This window comes from Apteryx mantelli, chromosome 18, assembly GCF_036417845.1.
Source record: "Apteryx mantelli isolate bAptMan1 chromosome 18, bAptMan1.hap1, whole genome shotgun sequence".
In the NCBI taxonomy this organism is placed as follows: domain Eukaryota; kingdom Metazoa; phylum Chordata; class Aves; order Apterygiformes; family Apterygidae; genus Apteryx; species Apteryx mantelli.
The window spans coordinates 18900732-18920067 of NC_089995.1; the positions used below are offsets into that span (position 1 = coordinate 18900732).

A 19336-nucleotide genomic window follows, 5' to 3' on the forward strand; every position below is an offset into this window, starting at 1 on the left:
AAGCTTCTTTTTCTAGTCAATAAAATATTTTAAATGTCTCGTGGTTGGTGGCCCTCTCTGTAGGGTGCGGTGGGGGCAGCGGGGACCCCAGGACACGCGTGTGCTCTGCCCCTCCGGCACCGAGACCAAACCCTCCCCCCCCAGATCTCCTCCCCCTCCCCAAATCCTCCCTCCCCCCCCATCTCTCCCCGGCCCCTCCAAGCCCCGCCGTTTCTCCCCAGTGCAGTCGAGGTGCCCCCGATCGCGACCACCCTAGTTTCGTACGGCCGAGGCGGACCGCGGGCGGCCCCGGGCCCCCCCTCGCGGGGCTCCCGTCTAGGCCCCGCTGCCCCCCGGGGGGCTCCGGCCGCCCCCAGCCCCGGCGCCTCACAGCGCCCGCGTCAAACATGGCGCCCGCGGCGTCGCGGCCGCCGTCGGGCGCGCGCCGTGCCCTCAGGGAACATGGCGGCGCAGGCCGCCCCCTGCCGTTAACCGGTTGCCTGGTGCCGGGAGCCCGACGGGAACGGGACGGGGCCGCTGCCCGCCGTGCCCGGGAGCAGGGCCCCGCCGCGCCCGGCTGGGCCCAGCCCAGCTCAGCTCAGCTCAACCGACCCGGCCCGGCCCGGCCCGGCCCGGCCCGGCCCGGCGCGGCGCGGCGCGGCGCGGAGCGGCGCGGCGCCCCCCGGCCCCGAGGCCGCGGTCGCCATGGCGATAAACGTCCCCAGCCAACCGGCACCCGCTTCCGCTGACGTCGGTCGCGACACGTGGATGCAAGATGGCGGCATCGGCGGCGATGGTGAGTGCGGCGGCCCGAGCGGCGCCCGGCCGCCCCCGCTGCCCCCGTTCCGCCCCCTCGGCCCGGCCGCGGGGCGCGGGGCTCCGTGAGGCGGCGCCCCGGCGGCGGCGGGACGCTGCGACCCGGCTCGGGGCCCTGCGGGCCGCCCCGGTGCCGCGGGCGGGCGGGCAGGGCCGGCGCAGGCCGCGGGGCCTTGAGCGGCCCCCGGGGGCTCGGCCCGAGCTGGGGCCTGGAGGAAGCGGGGCGGCCGCGAGGGAGCGTCGCCCGCCGGAGCCTGCGGCGGGCCGGGCCCCGGGAAGCCGCTACCCCGCCGGGCCCTCGCCGCCCGGCCCGGTGCCGGCTGGTGGGTCCAGGTCCGGGTCGGGTCCGCCGCCCCGCCGGAGCGTTTTGGCGGCTGCTGTCGCGCCCGCTGCTGCGGGGAAGCGCCGGCCGCGACCCCCCCCCCCCGCTGTCGCCGAGCCCCCTCCGCCGGCACCCCCGGGGGGTCTGCGGTGCCGCCGCGTTTCCACGCTCCCGAACCCCCCGGAGCTGCGGATGCTCCTGGCGGAAGCTCGCTGCGGTAGGCGAGCGCCGGCGCTGCCTCGCGTGTGCGAGGAAAGGAGACGTTGTGACACTGATCACCCGCCTGACGCCTTGCGCTGGGAAAGGGGGTTTTCCTCCTTGCTTTCATGGAAGGGCATTTCCTGATAATGTGTTGTAAGGAAAGCTGTATGAATAAATGATGTGCGTTGATTTGCAAAGTACTCTCTTGGCCAGGGTGGTGAACGTGAGGTGACTCATGGAGCGCAAAGGCTGGCAGAAAGCCAAAGAGAAATTGGAAGAGTGGAAATGTTCATTTATTTTGTTTCAAGCATCTTCGTGCTCTGCATGCTTCCTCCTGGCCAGGGCAGGAGGGAGTAGTTTCTGAGCTTGTTTTTAGGGCTGAAGATGGTTCTACTTGGAATTTCCTCCTAGCCTTCTCTCTTGTGAAGGGAAGAGAAGACTGCTAACAGCTCTCCTGGTGTCAAAGGAGCTCTCTGAAATCATTGTGAATGCAGCACTTGTCTCCTTTCTAAAGGCTTTCAGTGACTTTTCTGAGTGAGAGCGTAAGCTGGTCAGAAATGCAATAAAGATGAGCTTGTCTAAATAGTTGTTGAGAATATCTAATGAAGCAGCCCTTAAAAAAGGTGGTGGTGGGGACTCAGGCTGGCAGCTCAGATGAGGGTGAAGAGCAGGTGCCACCAACGCTATAGATGTCCTGCTAATGGGCCTGATGGCAGAATAAATATTATACATAGGAAAGAGCTTTGGTTTGCTCTGTTATATGAGGATTTTTGTTTCCTCACCCAAATTCTAGGATTATGTCTGTCTTCCCTTTCTGACACCTCATTAAAAAGACTTGGTAACTGGAATAAGATGTCAGATCTTTGTGAATCGGGTTGGATAAACTGTTGCACATAGGTTGTATTTTCCTTACTTTTCTTCCAAAGTGCCTTTGAACTCAGAAGGTCTTGGTTATTGCTGTTTGATCTACGTCTTTCCCTTCTCTGCAGAAAAGAAATGGGAAGTCCCACTTTGGATGGTACTCATCATCTTTGCTTATTTTCTGAATTCTTTTCCCTCCCTTTGAGTAAATGTTATGTTGTCTTCCTAAGTTTGTAGGTGTATTTTGAAACAGTCAGACTTAAACTGACCCTAATTCAGCGCCAGCCCTATTAAAATGTTCAGAGTGCTTAAAATGCTGCTGTTTGAAGGCTTCTTCACACGATCAGTCCCTAGAATGTGTTTGCCTGTGTTCTGAGCTGGGATGTCTTGGGCCTGAATGGGCCTGGTGATGGTCCCTCTGGATCGCATTACAGCGCCTTGGCAGAGTGCTGCAGGGAAAAGCTTGTGGTGGCTTTCTGTTAATTGTGCTTCTGTAGATACTTCTCTCGCTTAGGGAATATTCCCCTAAGAAAGGGTCATTTGCAAGTGTGTGTGCGTGCATGTAGCAAAATAAAAAGGTTTAGTCAGCCCAGGATATTTTTGTCTATGCACAGGTTTTCTCTTGTTCGGGGTTGTGTATGCTTGTCTCGCTGCTTGTTGCTTCAGTGTACAGTTTCCTGGCATCTTAGATGTGAGACTGTCAACTGAGTGATTTTTCTGGTGTGTTTTGAAATGTGTATTGTTGGTAAAGAGTGCAGAGGCACAGTCCTGTGTGTTCTGGAAGTCCGTGCCTCACCAGAGCACTTCACTTGGATAAAGCTCAGTCCTGCAACCTTCAATCTTGCGTAGAAGACAAGCTAGAGCAAAGGCATCTCACAAATGAGATGACAGCCTGGCCAAGCCCACGAGTTATGCAGATGTTTGGCACGTGTCCGTATTGCCATTGCTTAGCTGCTTTCTTCATTTGGAGAAAATTAAGTGCATCTGTAAATATGGAAGATCCCCATAACAAAGGCCCCTGGCTTTACCCTGAATGTGCTCTGTTGAGCTGTTGGTCCAACAACTGGCCAGTTAAGAACCTGTTTTGGAAAATCCCTTCAAACTTCACTTTCAAAGCTCACCTCCACCTGTTGTGTAGCATGTTCCCATTTCTTGATAACAAATATTTGTTTCCTGGCGATGTTTTCCATAGTCCCCCTCTGGTCTTTTCTGTTGCCTAGTGCTCTTTGAGTCATCATCATCATCTGCATGCAAATGGCCTGTCTTCTGCCAAAGGTATCACCAAAAACTTCATCTTCTACATGCTTGCCTGTCTCCTGAGCTCATTCCAAAGTTCTGTCTTTACTTTGTTATCTTGCAAGCTCTTCAGGGCAAGGATTGCACCTGTGTGTGTTTGGCTTTGTTTTTTGTTAAGTAATGTTACGTTGTGTCTTTCTGGCACTTCATTAACAAATGAAATGAGATAATTGCTACAGGTAGCTGACAGCTGCAGAGCAGGATGTAGGAAAAGAACGCTGTGTCCTTGTAGCACTTCACCTGCCCCAGGCACCTTTTCTTAATTGGTCCAAGAGAGAACCATAAAACATTCTTTTACAAGATCAGAGAAGGAAAATCTCAATGTGTAAGTACGGAAAACAAAAAAAAATCGTTTAAGCTGGATCAGTATTTAAGTCTAAACGATTTAAAAAATATTTTAATTTCATTCTGTATTTACACTTTCCAGTTACTTTCCAAATAAGTTTTTTGCCTGCTGTAATTACATTAAGCAGTACTTAGAATAGTTCTAGAGATCCGCCTTGTAAGCAGAAAAGATGTATCCGATAATTTAGTATGAACACATTTTAGGTAGGTTCCTAGTCTTCACATTTTAAATACATTTTAGGTTAAAAATCCAATATTTATTGGCTGCTCTTTATCCATCCTGCTCAGTGCCACTATTTCTAGATGTTCTATTGACTTTCACTGGTGTCGGGGTCAGACTTACCTTACTAGCCCCAGAGTAAGGAAGTCTGTGATGGGAAGGGGATGTGGGGGCAATAAACTCGGCTTATCTTTTTTTTTTTCTTTTTTCTTTCCCCTGCACTGATATAGAGCCTCCTAACAGAGCTGCTTTTTGTCTGTACCTGGTTTGCAAGTTTAAGGGTAAATAATGTTTCCTCTTACATTGTGTGTATGCTGACTTACTCCAGGGTACTCCGCTGACACTGTGAGAAGGGAGCTGTGATTGTACCAGTGTAGTAATCTGCCTCCTACCGCCAAAATGAGCTGTCCTGTTGGCAGTGCAAATGTGCTAGCAGGACTGTATCGGCACTAAGGGCTCCTGCCAGCCCAGCTCTCTGGGTCCCGGATCCTGGCTCCCCGCATGCCTTCCCCGTAGACCCCTGCTGTCAGGGCTGTAGCTGTGGCTAGACTGGCAGTTTGGGATGGGCTCTGTCTCGCCTCTTTGCACTACTTGAGGCGCGTGGGCTGCTGGGAGTCTGAAGGTCGGTTTTTTCCTCCCCAGCTGTGTGTGGTGACTGACTTTTGCCAAAAAGGGCTGGACTTCTGTTTAATTCCCCTGTGGCCTGCCCAAATGGTGTTAATTGGTGGGAGAGGCAGGCACTGAACCCTGTGCCCTACAGAGCCAGACCAGGCAATAATCTGGTGGCTCATTTTACTCCAAGCCAGTCTTGCTTGGTCAGTCGCTTCCTCTCTCTTGTCCCTTCTGTATCTAGCTCCCCGTTTCTTGACTGCCAGTGCTTCTGTTCGTAGGCGTAAGGGCAGTAGGTCACCAAAGCTAGCTTTGCTTTGCTTGCCCTATTGAGGAAGTGCAGAGGAAGGCAACGTTTGGTTTTATTATCACTCCAACATTAGCTCAAAAGTTGTCCCAAACCAGACTCCAGGTCTTGTGTAGTTAAATAGTGCATTTCGCACACTGACTTCAGAATGGGCTGAAGCTAGTGGTGCAGTGAGATTACACTGGAGTTGATGTTCTAATCCAGCTGTTCTGCTGCTATCTAATGTTCTTTAAAGCTTGTTTTTTATTTCAGAGCCTTACTACTCTTGTACAAGCTGCGTGGGGTTGATTGGGATAATGGCACAGTTTAATGAAATAGCAAAGTCAATTAAAGGGTTTGCTGCCACATTTGTTATACTGCATCTGGTTCTTGCTGGATCCCGTGCCAAACTGATTCAACTTTCTAACTTGACCCTTCTCCCCACTCCCTGAAAAGGGGGGGACCTTTTTTGCCATGTTGAGCTGAAATTGCACTCCACAGGGTGAGGGGAAAGAAGAATATGGACTAGGGGGGAGAGGTGACGTGAGCAATGCCTTTGGATGCAATAAGCTGTTAGGCTGGCTCGGCTGCAGTGTCAAACCGTACCCTATGCTAACCGCTTCATGGAAGATGTGTGTGTAAACTCAGTTTATAAGCTGCTAGGGGGTAACTCCTGAAGTGCAGAGCTGACAGAAACCTAGTGCCAAGGTTAATGCCCTGTTCTCTAGTAATCCATGGAGTTACGTTGTTCTTCACCAGGGTATTAGATGGATGGGAGTAGAAAAGTCAGATGACGGCCTGATACATGAAGCAAGTTACAAATATCAAGCACATCTTCCTCATATCTGAGCAAGGACAAAGTTTTCCTGATTACAGCTGAGGAAACGCACAGAAAACGGAAGCTGACTTGATGAGAGTCGCAAGGCAAAGTTAACTTTGTCAGCTGTGTTTCATTGCTGGAGCACATGACCTTTATAATGTCTCGGATGAACACTTTTTGTTGCTGCCCATCTCTAATGTTGTTCTGATGTTTGTATCTACTGTCTTGTAATTTAATACCTCTTTTGGTTTCTTTAGGAAAGGCTAAGATATTTGCTGGTTTTGCTCTCATTGCTTCATGGTACAGACTCTTTCTACGTACCTGGTGTGGCTCCTATCAACTTCCACCGGAACGATCCTGTGGAAATTAAGGTAGGGTGAACTTAGATGGAGCTGCTAGGTGTTTTTTTTTTTTTTTCTTGTTTATATCATAACAGCTAAGTGGGTCTGTCAAGTCAAACTTTGGGATCCTGTTATTAAAATTCTGAGGCGGATATTTTCTTTTCCATAACATTTGTGTTGGGGGAAAGCAGCCCTTGAGTGGTTACTGTCATCACTTCAGCCTACTGTTCCCAACTTGACTCTCTTTCTTGCTTCCTATTTCTTCCTAATTCCGTTAGTAGTTACACCAAGTCCTCGAGGTGTTGCTATACTTGGCAAAACAGCCTTCTTTTTCTCACTCTAGTTTTGAAGTGAATTTAATCAGAGATTTTCTCCTGTATTGTACTGACTCTCAAAGTGTTTATAGAGACTGAGTCTTTAGATGGTAGGCCAAAGTAATGGTTTGAATTGGACCTTTACAATTTCCTCTTCTACCCAGTTGCCATGTGTTGTGTCTTCAAGTCATGCGAAATCCACGATAAGCCCATTCCAAGTGCAGGCATTTGTCCTTGAGCATCATAGATCTTACAACCCAGGCTGCTGAAAAGCTGTTCCTGTACAGTATTGCTGGTAGCGACTGATGGAACTGCTCATCCAGCACAGGAGGAAGCCAGGCTTTGTTTCCAGACATCAGCAATTTATAGCCCTTTTCATTTATTTTTCTAAAGATGTGGCCTCTGTCTCAGCACAATTGGCACCCTTGGGGATGCTGAGGTTGCCTTCTCCTGCGTGAAGCACAACACAATTTGCTCTCTGGCCACAGGCTGCCAGACCTAAGCTATTTTTAAGCAAATGAGACTGGCCTGTGGCTACAGTAAGTTTCCCTGGGGAAGGGGGTATTGAAATGGCTGTTCTCAAAGGGATTTCATGAGCCAAATATTTCCTCCGGTGATGAGACAAGTTGGCGAGTTTGCCAGCGCTCTTCCAATAAATGAACTTGGCCGCGTTACAAAATGCTCTTGCTTTTCTGAGCAACTGTGGCCTAGTCTATATGTGGTATGTCTCTGCACTTCTCTTGTGCGTTTGATCTCATGTGATTTGTGGGTACTCTCCTGAAAGGTTTGGGTTCTGCCACTATCCATTGTTTTTCAAATCTGATGGTTCTCTGGCTTTCTTTCCAGAGATGAAAGTTGCTCAATTTTTATATTAGTAGAGGTCAGACCTCTAGGTCCGGTGTGACTTGGATTTTTTTTTTTTTTTTAAGGCAATAACTACAGTCCTATGTGGGAAGAGGCTCTTGAATCTCTCTCAGGCACTTTGTTGTTTTGCAGGTCTTCACTGGATAATAAATTTGTGAAACCAATTCACCATGCCATTCTACAGGTGTTTCTTTGTTAATAAAGGAATTGCTACCAAATCATAGTGTAGAGAAAGTACAGCTAGAAATTGTGCAAAAGTGAAGAAAGCAGGAGCTCTCCCAGGATCGTCTGTCTCCTTTCTTGCAGCTTCCTAAGTGAGCTTTATGGAAGATGTTTCTACGTGAGCTTCAGCTTCTAGCTGATGTAGAGAGGGTATGAAATCATGGGAGCTCTTTCATGCAGATAATTGTTCTTTTTTTTTCTCCAGGCTGTGAAGCTCACCAGTTCACGAACCCAGCTACCCTATGAGTACTACTCATTGCCTTTCTGTCAGCCCACCAAGATAACGTACAAGGCTGAGAATCTAGGTACGTATCTGTTGAACAGCATGCTCCCCATCAGTTAACAGGCTGCCACTTACAAGCTGCGTGAGGGTATGTTTACAGGAGGAGAGGCAATTGCAAATGTCACCTCTAATAAACTGTTTGAGGAAAGCCTGCTCTCTCTAATTTGTTATACACTGGCTGTTTGCAAACTAGAATATTCATGTATCAGAATGCAGAAGCACCTTTCAAAAAGGAGGACCTGTAACCAATTTCATAAGCAGTGCTTGGTATGTCAGACAAATAACATAACCAAAATATCCTTCAATTTTTTTCCACACAGCTGGCATCCATAGTAACACAGGAGACTTGCTCTCAGCATTTTAGTCATACAGAGCATTGCAAACCCTGTGACAGGATGAGTGGCAAGAAGCCTAGCAGCCCTCAACCCTGCCCTTATTTTCCTGTTTTCCAGGTGAGGTTCTCCGGGGAGATCGGATTGTAAACACGCCTTTCCAGGTTTCCATGAGTGTGGAGAAGAAATGTGAGGTTCTGTGCAACTTTCCTAATAAGCCAGTCACTCTGACAGTGGAGCAGAGCAAGCTTATTGCTGAGCGAATCAGGGAAGATTACTATGTCCATCTGTGAGTCATCTCAAGCACGGGTTTGTGTCAGTGGGGATTCTGTGTAGTGGACAAATTTGATCTGAAATCTGTGCTTTCAGCATTGCTGATAACCTCCCTGTGGCAACACGGCTGGAGTTTTATTCAAATCGTGAGGAAGAGGAAAAGAAGAAGGAGAAGGATGTGCAGTTCGAGCATGGATACAGGCTTGGGTTTATGGACGGTAACAAGGTAGAGAATCCAGATGCTGTCTAAGGGGTGCCTAGAGGAGCTCTGGGTGTCTCAGAGGATGTTAGAAGTTACCAAAGAGCATCAGGGTTGGGAATGCAACCAAGGGTTTTATAAAGAGTGGATATAAGAGTGGAAATGAGGGCTAGATCTTGTACTGGAAGAGGGGGAACGGGTGCTAAAATACCGGAATGATAACCAGGAGTTCTAGCACTGGCTTGACCCATGATGTTGGACAACCTCATGCAGTAGTTCCCCCTCAGCAGAGCAGGGGCAATGTACTTCCCAGAGGTGCCCCGAAGGCTGGCTAGTCTTTAGCAATCATGGTGCTCTCTTCAGTGGGGGAGGAGAATTGTCAAGTGTTTATTTTTAATTTTTACATGAAACTGTCTGGGATGTGACTGGAACTTTGATTCAATTCAGAAGGTAGCAATTTGAATTCCTCCAGTATAGTGCAGTTGCTTATGCATGAAAGAAACAAACATACTTAAGGAAGGGGAGGAAAAAGGTATGTGGTATTAGGAAGAAAATAAAGGGGCCGGCAAATTGTACAAAATGGAACATCTTTCTGCATGTAAATATCTTGGGGAAGATGCTTAAATTTGGAAATGAAAATTTAGCATGCCTATTCTTGCAAATGTTTTCTGTGATTGTGTGCCCTAAAGATTAGTTGTTTGACTTAACAGATGCATCTTTTTAGTGCACTCAAGTGTTCAGCTGCGTGCATGGCTCTGATCACTTGAGGCTAAGTTCTTATGGATGAAAGAGCTTAATGTGCCTGTTCAGAGTTGCTACACTTTTTATAGGTGATATATATATATATATATAAAAGCCTTTTGAAAGTACAAGCTTAAGACAGCTGTGAGCCCCCACAGAACCTGGGTAATGTTTATTTATCTGGTGGAAAAGGCAGGTGGGAAACTTAAGGTTGTAACTACTGAGGTGCTTCCAACCCGATTCTGTGATTTTGCTGCCACTGAAGTCTCCGTTGAATGCATGGTTGAGATGTGTCTTAGTATATTGGTATTCTCCCAGCCAGAAATGGACTCAAACATTGTTGCTGATGCTTGGAGTGGTTGAGATGTCACCTTTTCAACAGCTATGTTCTCTCCTTTTGTTTCTTTAGCATTGGAAAGCTTTAGAGAGCCTGGTCTTGCTCTGTAGCACAACGTATCTGGAGCAGTTGGAGTCTTCAGTTTCCAGCACTGAAACTGCTTTCTCCAGTTGTTGCTTCTAAACATTGCCTGTTCTTCCCTTGGGATGCTAACACTTTCATTTAATGTCAATCCATTTTAGTTCTACCTGCACAACCACCTCTCCTTCATCCTTTACTACCACAGAGAGGATGTGGAAGAGAACCAGGAGCCCACCTACAGGGTTGTGCGCTTTGAAGTGATACCCCAAAGTATTAAACTGGAAGGTGAGAGATTTTTAGGCAAGGGAGTCGGGGAGAAGAGTCTCTTGGAGGGCTGGGAGTTGAACACCACTAACACATCAGGGTGGTAATTGTTGCTTCCACTGTAGATCTTGTGGCACAGAAATGAGGGAGTCTGAATTATAAGAACAATATAGCTTTAGAGGGATTAGAACTTAAAAGTTTAAGTTATGGAGTTAGTCTTCCTACTTCAGTGAGCCCAGCATGAAATGGGAATCTCAAAGGGGGAAGTTGCGCATATCATATATTGCCCCATGCAACTCCTCTAGCAGCAGCAGCAGGCCCTGCTGGAGAGGCCTTGCTTCTCAGTGTCTCACGTGGAATAGAGGATTTGTTCCTTGATCTAGATCCTTGTCTTCAGAGCCTCTAGCTTTTATCCTTCCAGTTAAGGAGAGGCTCACACACAGCGTTCCTTAAAGGTTCATTAATGCTGCTCCACTCCTGATTGGAAGAAGTCTTGGAAACTGCAAAGCAACTGAGAAAGGAATGGGTGCTTCCCCTGCAGTATTTGGAATAAACGCAGCACAGTGACTTGTACTTGGGGCCGGGATGGTCAGTGGGAGAGCTCGTGCCTTAGAGGGAAGTGCTGACCTCGTGTGTGCCATGTTTTCTCTTGTAGACTTGAAGGCTGATGAGAAGGGTATGTGCACCCTGCCCGAAGCTACAGGCTCTGCCCCTCAGGAAATAGATCCTTCTAAAGAGAATCAGATGCTCTTCACCTACTCTGTCCATTGGGAGGTGAGGGGATAATGGGAAGCTGGCTGGCAACTAACTACCCCTAACTGGCATTGACTGGCTGGCAGTTAGTGCACAGAGTGCCTGTATCACAGAGGTGTTGTGGAAGGCATTGGGAGCGCTCCAGCATAAGATGACACGAGGCTGTGATAGCTTCTGGGATGTCGGAAGGGCTTCTGGTCATGTGGTGTTTTCTTTCAGGAAAGTGACATTAAATGGGCTTCTCGCTGGGACACCTATCTGACCATGAGCGATGTGCAGATTCACTGGTTCTCCATCATTAATTCGGTTGTGGTCGTCTTTTTCCTCTCAGGTGAGTGATGTTTGGGATGAAGAAGGCTTTCCCGTTTATCTGCAGGGAGTTTGCTTTAAGCTTCAGCTGCAGGTAGCCTGAGGAGGGTGTGGCCAGATCTGAACTGTCAGAAGGGGCAGGAAACAAGCATTAGCACATGTAAAACCTTCCAGTTCGGGCAGTACGCTGTAGGGTCAGACTGTTACTTCTGCTCTTTGACTTGGGGCACTTGGGGGAGGGATAGAATCATTAATGTGGTTAACGCATATCTTGCATGTCCAGACTTAAGAAGAATAAACAGGAAGGCCGCAGTACCCTATTCATACGGGAATGCTGCCTTCCCTACCCCCTGGAGTTTTGCTCCTGTCTTTGCTGAAGGCTGGGAGAGATGACTAATGCTCAAGGCCTCCTCTACTAGCCAGAACCGCATATTTTGGTGCAAGCCATGTAGTTGCACAGCGTGAGAGCAGTAGGGCCATCTGGGAGCCTCTGAGCCAAATTCAGTTTGTGTGTTTTCAGGTATTCTCAGCATGATCATCATCCGCACTCTCCGGAAGGACATTGCCAACTACAACAAGGAAGATGACATTGTATGATGTGTTCACTCTTGGGGCTGGGATCAGAGAGGGAGGGAAGCACAAATGAGGAGGGATCCAGTTTGAAGAAACTGGATGTATTTTCTCTTCCCTTTCCCCAGTTTTGCTGCTAGCCCTGAAGATGGGAGGGGCAGTTCTGTAATGCACTGTCACGACACCTTTGGCTCTCTGCGTACAATGGCAGATCACCAGTTTGGACATTTTCAGACCTAAGTAATGACTGCTGATGCTTTTGTAGATGACTGCCTTGGCATTGGTAATCCAGGCCTAAACTGATTGTATAGACCCTCAACTTAAAGCCTAGGAGGAAAGAGGTTTCTTAACTAGGGTGATGTAATTCTTTAAAAGTCCTGGTTACAGGGAAATTCACCTCTTAGGCTGGCTGTGGTAGGACATTCGTTTCCACTGGCAGACTGCATCTAAGTACCTTCTTTTTTTGTTGTTGCTACAGGAAGATACCATGGAAGAATCCGGTTGGAAACTTGTGCATGGAGATGTCTTCAGGCCTCCGCAGTATCCTATGATCCTCAGCTCTCTCCTGGGTTCTGGGATTCAGCTCTTTTGTATGATCCTGATTGTCATCTGTGAGTGGCACATGTTGAGTTGGGGTGGTTGTAACAAGAAGAGGAACAATGTTCAAGGGCATTTGTAGCTCCTGTTGACTTCAGCATATGCTCGCCTTCGCTCAAGTTAAGCTGGATAAGGCCTACTTCCTGTTGCAACGTTGATCTAGGCTGCAGGCCTGTGCTCAGCGTATTTCTAAGTTTCTAGATACCCTTTCCTAAATGAAGGCCTTATTTTCTGTGTTTGTATTGTCTTTTATCAAGTTATGAGGACAGGGATATTGTGGAAACACCGGGTGGTAGCGGGCTGAGGGACTCTCGCATATGTGTGCTTTGCCTTCTGAGCTGCACCTGTTCGATTCTCTGGAAAAATGAGGCTAAAGCATGTTCTGTAGCTTGAGATCAAAGCTGTGGCTTTCTCTGGCTGGTGCTGGAGGCTGTAGATATATTATGCTGCAGGGGAAATGAGATCTGTAGAGGAGGCAGAGTGATTCCAGGCAGCTGCAATCTGTCATGTGGAACAGGGCCCCTGGCCTCCAGATGCTGACTAGCACACGTACATCAGAACTGCTGTTCTTTTTTTCCCCTTCTCTCTCTCTCTCTCTCTTTTCTTTTTTTTTTTTTTTTGTTTTGTTTTAACCTTCTGCAGTTGTTGCCATGCTGGGGATGCTGTCGCCTTCTAGCCGGGGTGCGCTGATGACTACTGCCTGCTTTCTCTTCATGTTCATGGGGTAGGTGTGTCCACTGCTTCCCACTGCAATACTGTTTTCTCCCAGGGAATAGAAACTAACTGTGCCTTGGCCTGTTTTTATCCAGGGTTTTTGGTGGATTCTTTGCTGGCCGCTTATACCGGACTCTGAAAGGACATAGGTGGAAGAAGGGAGCCTTTTGTGTAAGTCTTCTGGCGTGCTGTGCTCCTTAGCCAGGTCTGTGGATGGGTGAGATCTGTGGATAAGCTCCATGTGTATTTCCGGATAGCTGGGTGCAGCCTGGCTGTATCATAGAGATTTGGTATGGATTGAGACCTTGTAGCTTTATGTGAAAGGGAGGACACCAGAGTGTGTGTGATAGTAAAGCAAGAGGATTGTCTAAGATCTTCCCCATGTACTTCACCGCAGTCTTACAGCACTAATAAACAGAAGAGGGAAAAGGGATGCTTCATCCCAGCAATGGACTCATTTAAGAAGAAACATCTGGTTCATAACAGTCTCATGTTCTCTCTTAACTTGTGTTTGCTCTTGCAGACAGCTACTCTGTATCCGGGTGTAGTCTTTGGCATCTGCTTTGTCCTGAACTGTTTCATCTGGGGGAAACACTCCTCTGGAGCGGTAGGTACCCTCTTTATCCTGCAAGCATGCTAGAGAGGGGAGGAGGGTGATTGGAGTGTCAGGGAGTTACTTAGTTTCCTGACAACTTTCTGAATGTGGGTGCCAGTGCAATGGTTAGCTGGAAAGTTGGTCTGGCCAGTGACTTCAGTCTCCAGGGTGAGGGAACTTGCTGGAAGCCTCACTTGTGACACTTGGTGTGGTTCCAGGTGCCTTTCCCAACTATGGTGGCCTTGCTGTGCATGTGGTTTGGGATCTCCTTGCCCTTGGTCTACCTGGGTTACTACTTTGGATTTCGCAAACAGCCATATGACAATCCTGTACGGACCAATCAGATTCCAAGGCAGATCCCGGAGCAGAGGTGGTATATGAATAAATTTGTTGGGTGAGTGATGAGTGTCTAGGAAATATGGTGAGTTAAGACCCTCCCCCAACCTCAGTCTCTTTAGGCTGCTGAACATCACCTTTCCGCTAGTCTCTGGGCACAGACAAATTGCAGATGGATTCCTCATGAGGAATGCAATATTACAGACTTAATCTTGACAAGCTTAATGCGGTATGACTCTGTGGCGCATATAGAAGTGGTATGCACTAAAAGATAAGAGCAGCTGTGTCACTTGTATGAGATTTATTCCAGTAATCTGAAGCTGTAGAGCTTTTGCTAGGAGCGCCTTTGTGTGGTTACAGGTGACTTTTAATAGCTAGACAGTTATATTGTGCTGTTAATGATTTTCTTTTCTCATTCTGTAGGATTCTCATGGCTGGTATTCTGCCTTTTGGAGCCATGTTCATTGAATTGTTCTTCATTTTCAGTGTAAGCATTAAACCTGCTTCGCTCCTGAATACAATACCCATCATGCCAAAGCCGATATGGTGTTGAAAGGGAGGGGACATCTGCTTGGAGTGTGGTCATATTTCTGTACTTACTGAAGGGGCTAATGGCTCCCCTTGAGGCCTTTCAGTATTGCCCCCAGAGACAGCTGGGCCATGGATCTCTTCAGTCTGTTTTCTTGTTGAGGATCCTGGAGATGTCTGTAGAACATTCTTGGATTATATGAAGAACAGTGGCAAAGATGAAAGCTTACTGTAACATTATGCCTAGGAGGGGTCCTGGCCTTAAAACATTCCAATGAGACTTTCCAGCAACTGCCTATTTTTCACCTTTCTGTGGACAGTGAGCAGAGAGGGAGATAATGGATATGAACAACCTACCTCACAGCTATCTTCAGGCACCTTGCAACCTGATTCTTTTGAAGGCATGTTGTGAAATGTGCTTGATGTAAGGCTTTGTCTGTATGAGGTTGAGGGGCCCCTTATTTCTCCTAGGGTCAGCTAGTAGAAGTTAGTCTCATATTCGCTGTTTAACTGCAGTAGCATGGAGACAAAGTTACGTTGTGTCTTTTTTTTTTTTTTTTTTTCCAGGCAATCTGGGAGAACCAGTTCTATTACCTTTTCGGCTTTCTCTTCCTGGTGTTTATAATCCTGGTGGTATCGTGCTCTCAAATCAGCATTGTCATGGTGTACTTCCAGCTTTGTGCTGAGGTGAGGTTTCCTCTACTGTGGTTTTAGTAGCTGACAGTGCACAGTTGCTTCTGGAAAACCACAGATCACTGTATGGCTGCTTCTCAGCAGAAATGTAGTGTGGCCCAGCTTCATCAGTGTGAGTGTCCTTAACGCCTTTTGACTTGAAGGAGAGTTGAAACTACTCAATATCTGCTCAGCTGAGCAGTGTGGTTTTCATATCGGAAATTCTGCTTGGGGCAGGATGCTTTTGAGCTGACTTCTCTTCCTGAAGAAGCAGCTTCCTTTCGTCTGTGCATGAAGGGAAATGCAAGGCCAGAGGCTGAGCTGTGTTCTCCTGCAGCAAGTGCCATGATGCTGGCCTGGCTTTGTTTCACTGTCAACTTTTCATCCTCTTTGTTTGGAAATACTTCAGTTACTACTTCTGTAACAAAATAGTTCCCCACCCCCAAGCTGCAGTTATCTTTTGGAGGAAAATAGATGATGCTTTCACTGTCTCAGAGTTCACAGGTCACCTGAGTCAAAGAGGCCTTGGTGACCCAGGAAAAGGAAGACTGTGGGATAATGCTAAGGCTTTTTACCCTATCAGGATTATCGCTGGTGGTGGAGGACCTTCTTGGTGTCCGGAGGATCTGCCTTCTATGTGCTGATCTATGCCATCTTTTACTTTGTGAACAAGGTATTGTTATCCCTATTGTATAAAACTAACACCTTTCTAGAGGAGATTGTTGGATTTGGAGAAGGAAGGTGCGGGGCTGCCTAGTCCTAGTCTGAACCAGTACGAGGCAGCTCACCAGACCACTGTGCTAATAATCCTTCACAAAGGAGAGCAGACTGTAAGTACGTGAGGCCCCTGTCTGTGCTCACCTGTGGGGAGTGATCAGTTGCCAGTGTAAATGCTAGTGTGACGTTCCCTAACCCTACTTTGAAGGGGATGTTTTTTCGGCAAGCTAAAATAGATTCAGTAGAGGGTTTTCTCTGCTCTTTTGCTGAATGCGCCCTTGTAGAAGGCGTTGGCTGGGCTGGGGAGCTAACTCTTGTTAGCCCTGTATTAAATTTTACTTGTTTTCTCCTCTTCTGTTTTAGCTGGATATTGTTGAGTTCATTCCCTCCTTACTATACTTTGGCTACACCGCCCTTATGGTCTTGTCCTTCTGGCTCCTCACTGGAACCATTGGCTTCTATGCAGCCTACATGTTTGTCCGGAAGATCTATGCCGCAGTGAAAATAGACTGAAGATGCACAGATTCAGCAGAAAGTAGACACCTTTGTACGCGTGTCCTCTTGGGAGTGAAGGGGGCATCTTCTCCCCACTCTTTTAAGGAAACAAAACCCAGTGGGAGAGTGACAAGAAATAAATAACTCCTCGTTTTGGAATGTAACTTTTGGCACAGTGTACATGGATTCTGGGCTACTTCTGGGGGGAAGAAGGGTCTGTAGATACCTTGCATTTTAACTTTATTATCCTATTCCAATTTTGAGGGAGTTTTTTAGCAGAGAAATGTCCCTCTGTATAAGCAAACACCCTTTTTTTGCTAATTCATCTTTTTTTTTTTTTATGATGAATGGATTTGAAACAGCAGTGGAAACACTTGTGAAAATGTTTTCTTCCAGCCCCTAGGGTGCTCTAGGATTCAGGGAGACTCTTCAGACCAGTATCAGGCCAGGTTTCTTTCCTGCCTTCATGTCTGCATGGAAGAGGGAGCTTGACTATGGCAAAATAAGAGGATCCTAAAGGCTCGCCCTGCATGACCGTGGTGTGCTCTGACTGTATAAGTCCTGGCTCCAGCTTGTTTACAGTTCCATGGAGGTGCCATTCAGAGCCTGGGAAGTGCAATTTGACACTGAGAGAGCGTGAGAACCGTAACCCTCTGCATCACTTCTCCTTCCCTCTGGCCTTGGACAGCATGTGCCACTTCGGATGCATCTACTGGAAGGGCTTTGGGGAGGGTGGGATTTCCTCTCTTTTGGAAGATGCAGCCGGATGCAGCAGGATGAAATGTTCTTGTGGAAGCAGCGTGATTGTGCTGGTGCTAGAGTACGCAACTGGAAGAATGTTTGAGGTAACTACAAGGGTTTGTTCTGTGATATGATAGTTTTGCTCTCGCCACATGAGGAAAGAGTGTAGACTTCCTTCCTAGGAACTCCTCTGGGATTGTATAGAGCCCTGTGGAGAGCAATCCACTACGGTGTTGCTTTAGTGCCAAGGAATCTGATGCAGTGTTGGGCCTCGGCTGCTGTGAAATGTGTGCAAGCCATGTAGAAGGGGCTGGGAACAGACAGTGGCCCCAACGAGTTCTCCCATTGCCAGAAGTGGGCTGTCTCACTACCTGCCCTGTTTTCCAGCTGCTCTTGCTGCTCTCTTCTCCTGTTTTAGATTCTCTACCTCCAGGCTACAGAAAAAGTGTACACCCCATAGGTTGCATTTTGTTCTTTTCTGGAAAATGGTCCAAGATCCCTGGAATAGCCTATACGGACTCTTCTGCAGGTCTCCTTTTTCCATGGCTTGATGCCTGAATCAGCGCATGGAAAGTTTGTTTTTAAATGAGGTTAAAGTTTTATTTTGATCACTTAAATGATGTTTACCAGTAAAAAAGGTTCCACGTTGTAGTGAAGGCTCTCTCCATCCCCAGATTAGCTGGATTCAGTCAGGGCTACAGGGGAGAGTTTTTAGTGAGATCCGTGAAAGTTCTGCTTTTGCTTCTTCCTGCAGTAGTAAGAAATAAGGTCTCCAAATAGTCAGCTGCCGCAGGTTGCCATTCCGACCCAGGACTGTGAAAAGCCTTCCCTGTTACCAACACTGACATATGCACACTTGAGGGTTTGGGGTTTTGCTTTTTACCCAAGTCACCGTAAATCTCCACTGGGCCTGCGTAAGGACCTGTCTCTCTTAGTAATGGCCTTTGCTCCCCTGCATGGGAGCTGACTTCCCAGAAGGATTGATTCCTCCTCAGCATTAAGTCTTTACAGTCTTGCCTAATACTTCTTCAGCCACCCATCATGCCAAAGTTCAATCATCCAGAAATCAAGGATGGAAAAAGGGAGCATAGGATACACAAGCCAACTGTGCTGTGGAGTCCTCCACTAGTTCTGATTTGAGATCTTTCTGTGAGATTTTGGTTGATTTCTCTCCCCCCACGCCCTGGTGGAGAGGTTCGGCCAGCATTGATTTCTCTCTTTTCCCCAAAGTGTTTTCTCTGTATTCTTTGTAATTTTTAATTAATGTATGTATTCTTTGTGTCCTATTGTAAATAAATCTGCCATTGTCCTGTTGCCCTGCTCCCCTGGGTTCTCCTGAGCCACGTTTTGTGATTTTTCTTTTCGTATCACTTACTCAGCCTCTTATTTAAACACCTGCATGGTTTTTGACATGTAGCTTCAATTAGAAGCACAGCCTGGAATACGCTTAGGTTTTCTACATAATGTTTTTCCCCTGGTAAACTTCACTGCACAGTGCAGTTTCTCCCAGTGTGGCATGTCCTGTATACTGCTGTGTATTGTAATTAAAATGCCACCAGTCAAGGCTTTTTTTATTCTGCTTCTCACTGTCCTGATTTCGTGTGTTATACGATAAAGACTGCTTAAGCAGCTCAGTTCTTTTGTGAAAAATACGTGGTTTGACGTCTGTAGCACTAATGGATGGAGTATCGCAATTGTCAGATGATTGACAGGGTAACACTATTTTGCAAATACAGCGCCTTCCACAGTGCTTTAAAGTAACAGTCAAGGATACGAGTACAGTTAAGAAGAGAGCTGTCATTTCCTTCTTTCGACTAGTATTTTGGAGGTGTTGGTGCTGTGGAAGCTGGACCTTCACCGTTAGCTTTCAGCTTGACGTCTTCACCGGTGCTTATGTGAAACACTACAGGTGGTTTTGCTTTGTGGGGTATATGTGGCAAGCCAGCAGCAAGTTTCCTTTAAAGAAGATTAATGAGGGCTGTGTCTAGTGAATTAACCTGTCTTTCTGTGAAGTTCTGCCCAGCGAAGCAGTGGGAGAGCCACAGCCTTGGCTGTAGCTGGTAATGGCTTAGTGGGATGCCGGTGTTCGTGGCTGCTGGACCTCTGATGCTGATCAGCTGCCGAGACCAGAGTGAGCAAATACGTGAGTCAGAAGTCAAAAAGTATCTGAGTAGTCAATGCTCCCCCTAAAAAAGTGTGAAGGAAGACTTCAGCTTCAACAAGACGATCTATGCTGAATTTTTCATTTTTGAACAGGCTAGAAAAGTGGTACGACCTTAGTTGTGCAAATGGCACTTTCTACT

General features: G+C 47.4%; 1 protein-coding gene across 2 annotated transcripts; it reads left to right on the top strand.

The window, feature by feature from the left end:
- The first annotated feature begins 748 nt into the window (after positions 1–748).
- TM9SF4 (transmembrane 9 superfamily member 4) lies at positions 749–18372 on the top strand. 2 transcript variants are annotated; one of them, XM_067307757.1, is made up of 18 exons: positions 749–775; positions 6013–6126; positions 7702–7801; positions 8232–8400; positions 8481–8610; positions 9904–10027; positions 10662–10780; positions 10979–11090; positions 11589–11659; positions 12117–12249; positions 12878–12959; positions 13045–13120; positions 13473–13556; positions 13763–13938; positions 14304–14367; positions 14976–15095; positions 15664–15753; positions 16161–18372. In XM_067307757.1, the coding sequence occupies exons 1-18, from the start codon at positions 755–757 to the stop codon at positions 16308–16310; spliced, it is 1935 nt and encodes a 644-aa protein (XP_067163858.1). In that variant the 5' UTR covers positions 749–754; the 3' UTR covers positions 16311–18372. The 2 variants fall into 2 exon arrangements, with proteins under 2 accessions (XP_067163858.1, XP_067163859.1); XM_067307758.1 differs by lacking the exon at positions 8481–8610 and having other exon boundaries at positions 9948–10027.
- The last annotated feature ends 964 nt before the right edge of the window (positions 18373–19336 follow it).

Coding starts and splice junctions, on each gene's coding strand:
- TM9SF4 (XM_067307757.1), top strand. CDS start 755: ATGGCGGCATCGGCGGCGATG. Junction 6,127..7,701: donor ACGATCCTGTGGAAATTAAG/GTAGGGTGAACT, acceptor TTTTTTCTCCAG/GCTGTGAAGCTCACCAGTTC. Junction 11,660..12,116: donor ACAACAAGGAAGATGACATT/GTATGATGTGTT, acceptor TTGTTGCTACAG/GAAGATACCATGGAAGAATC.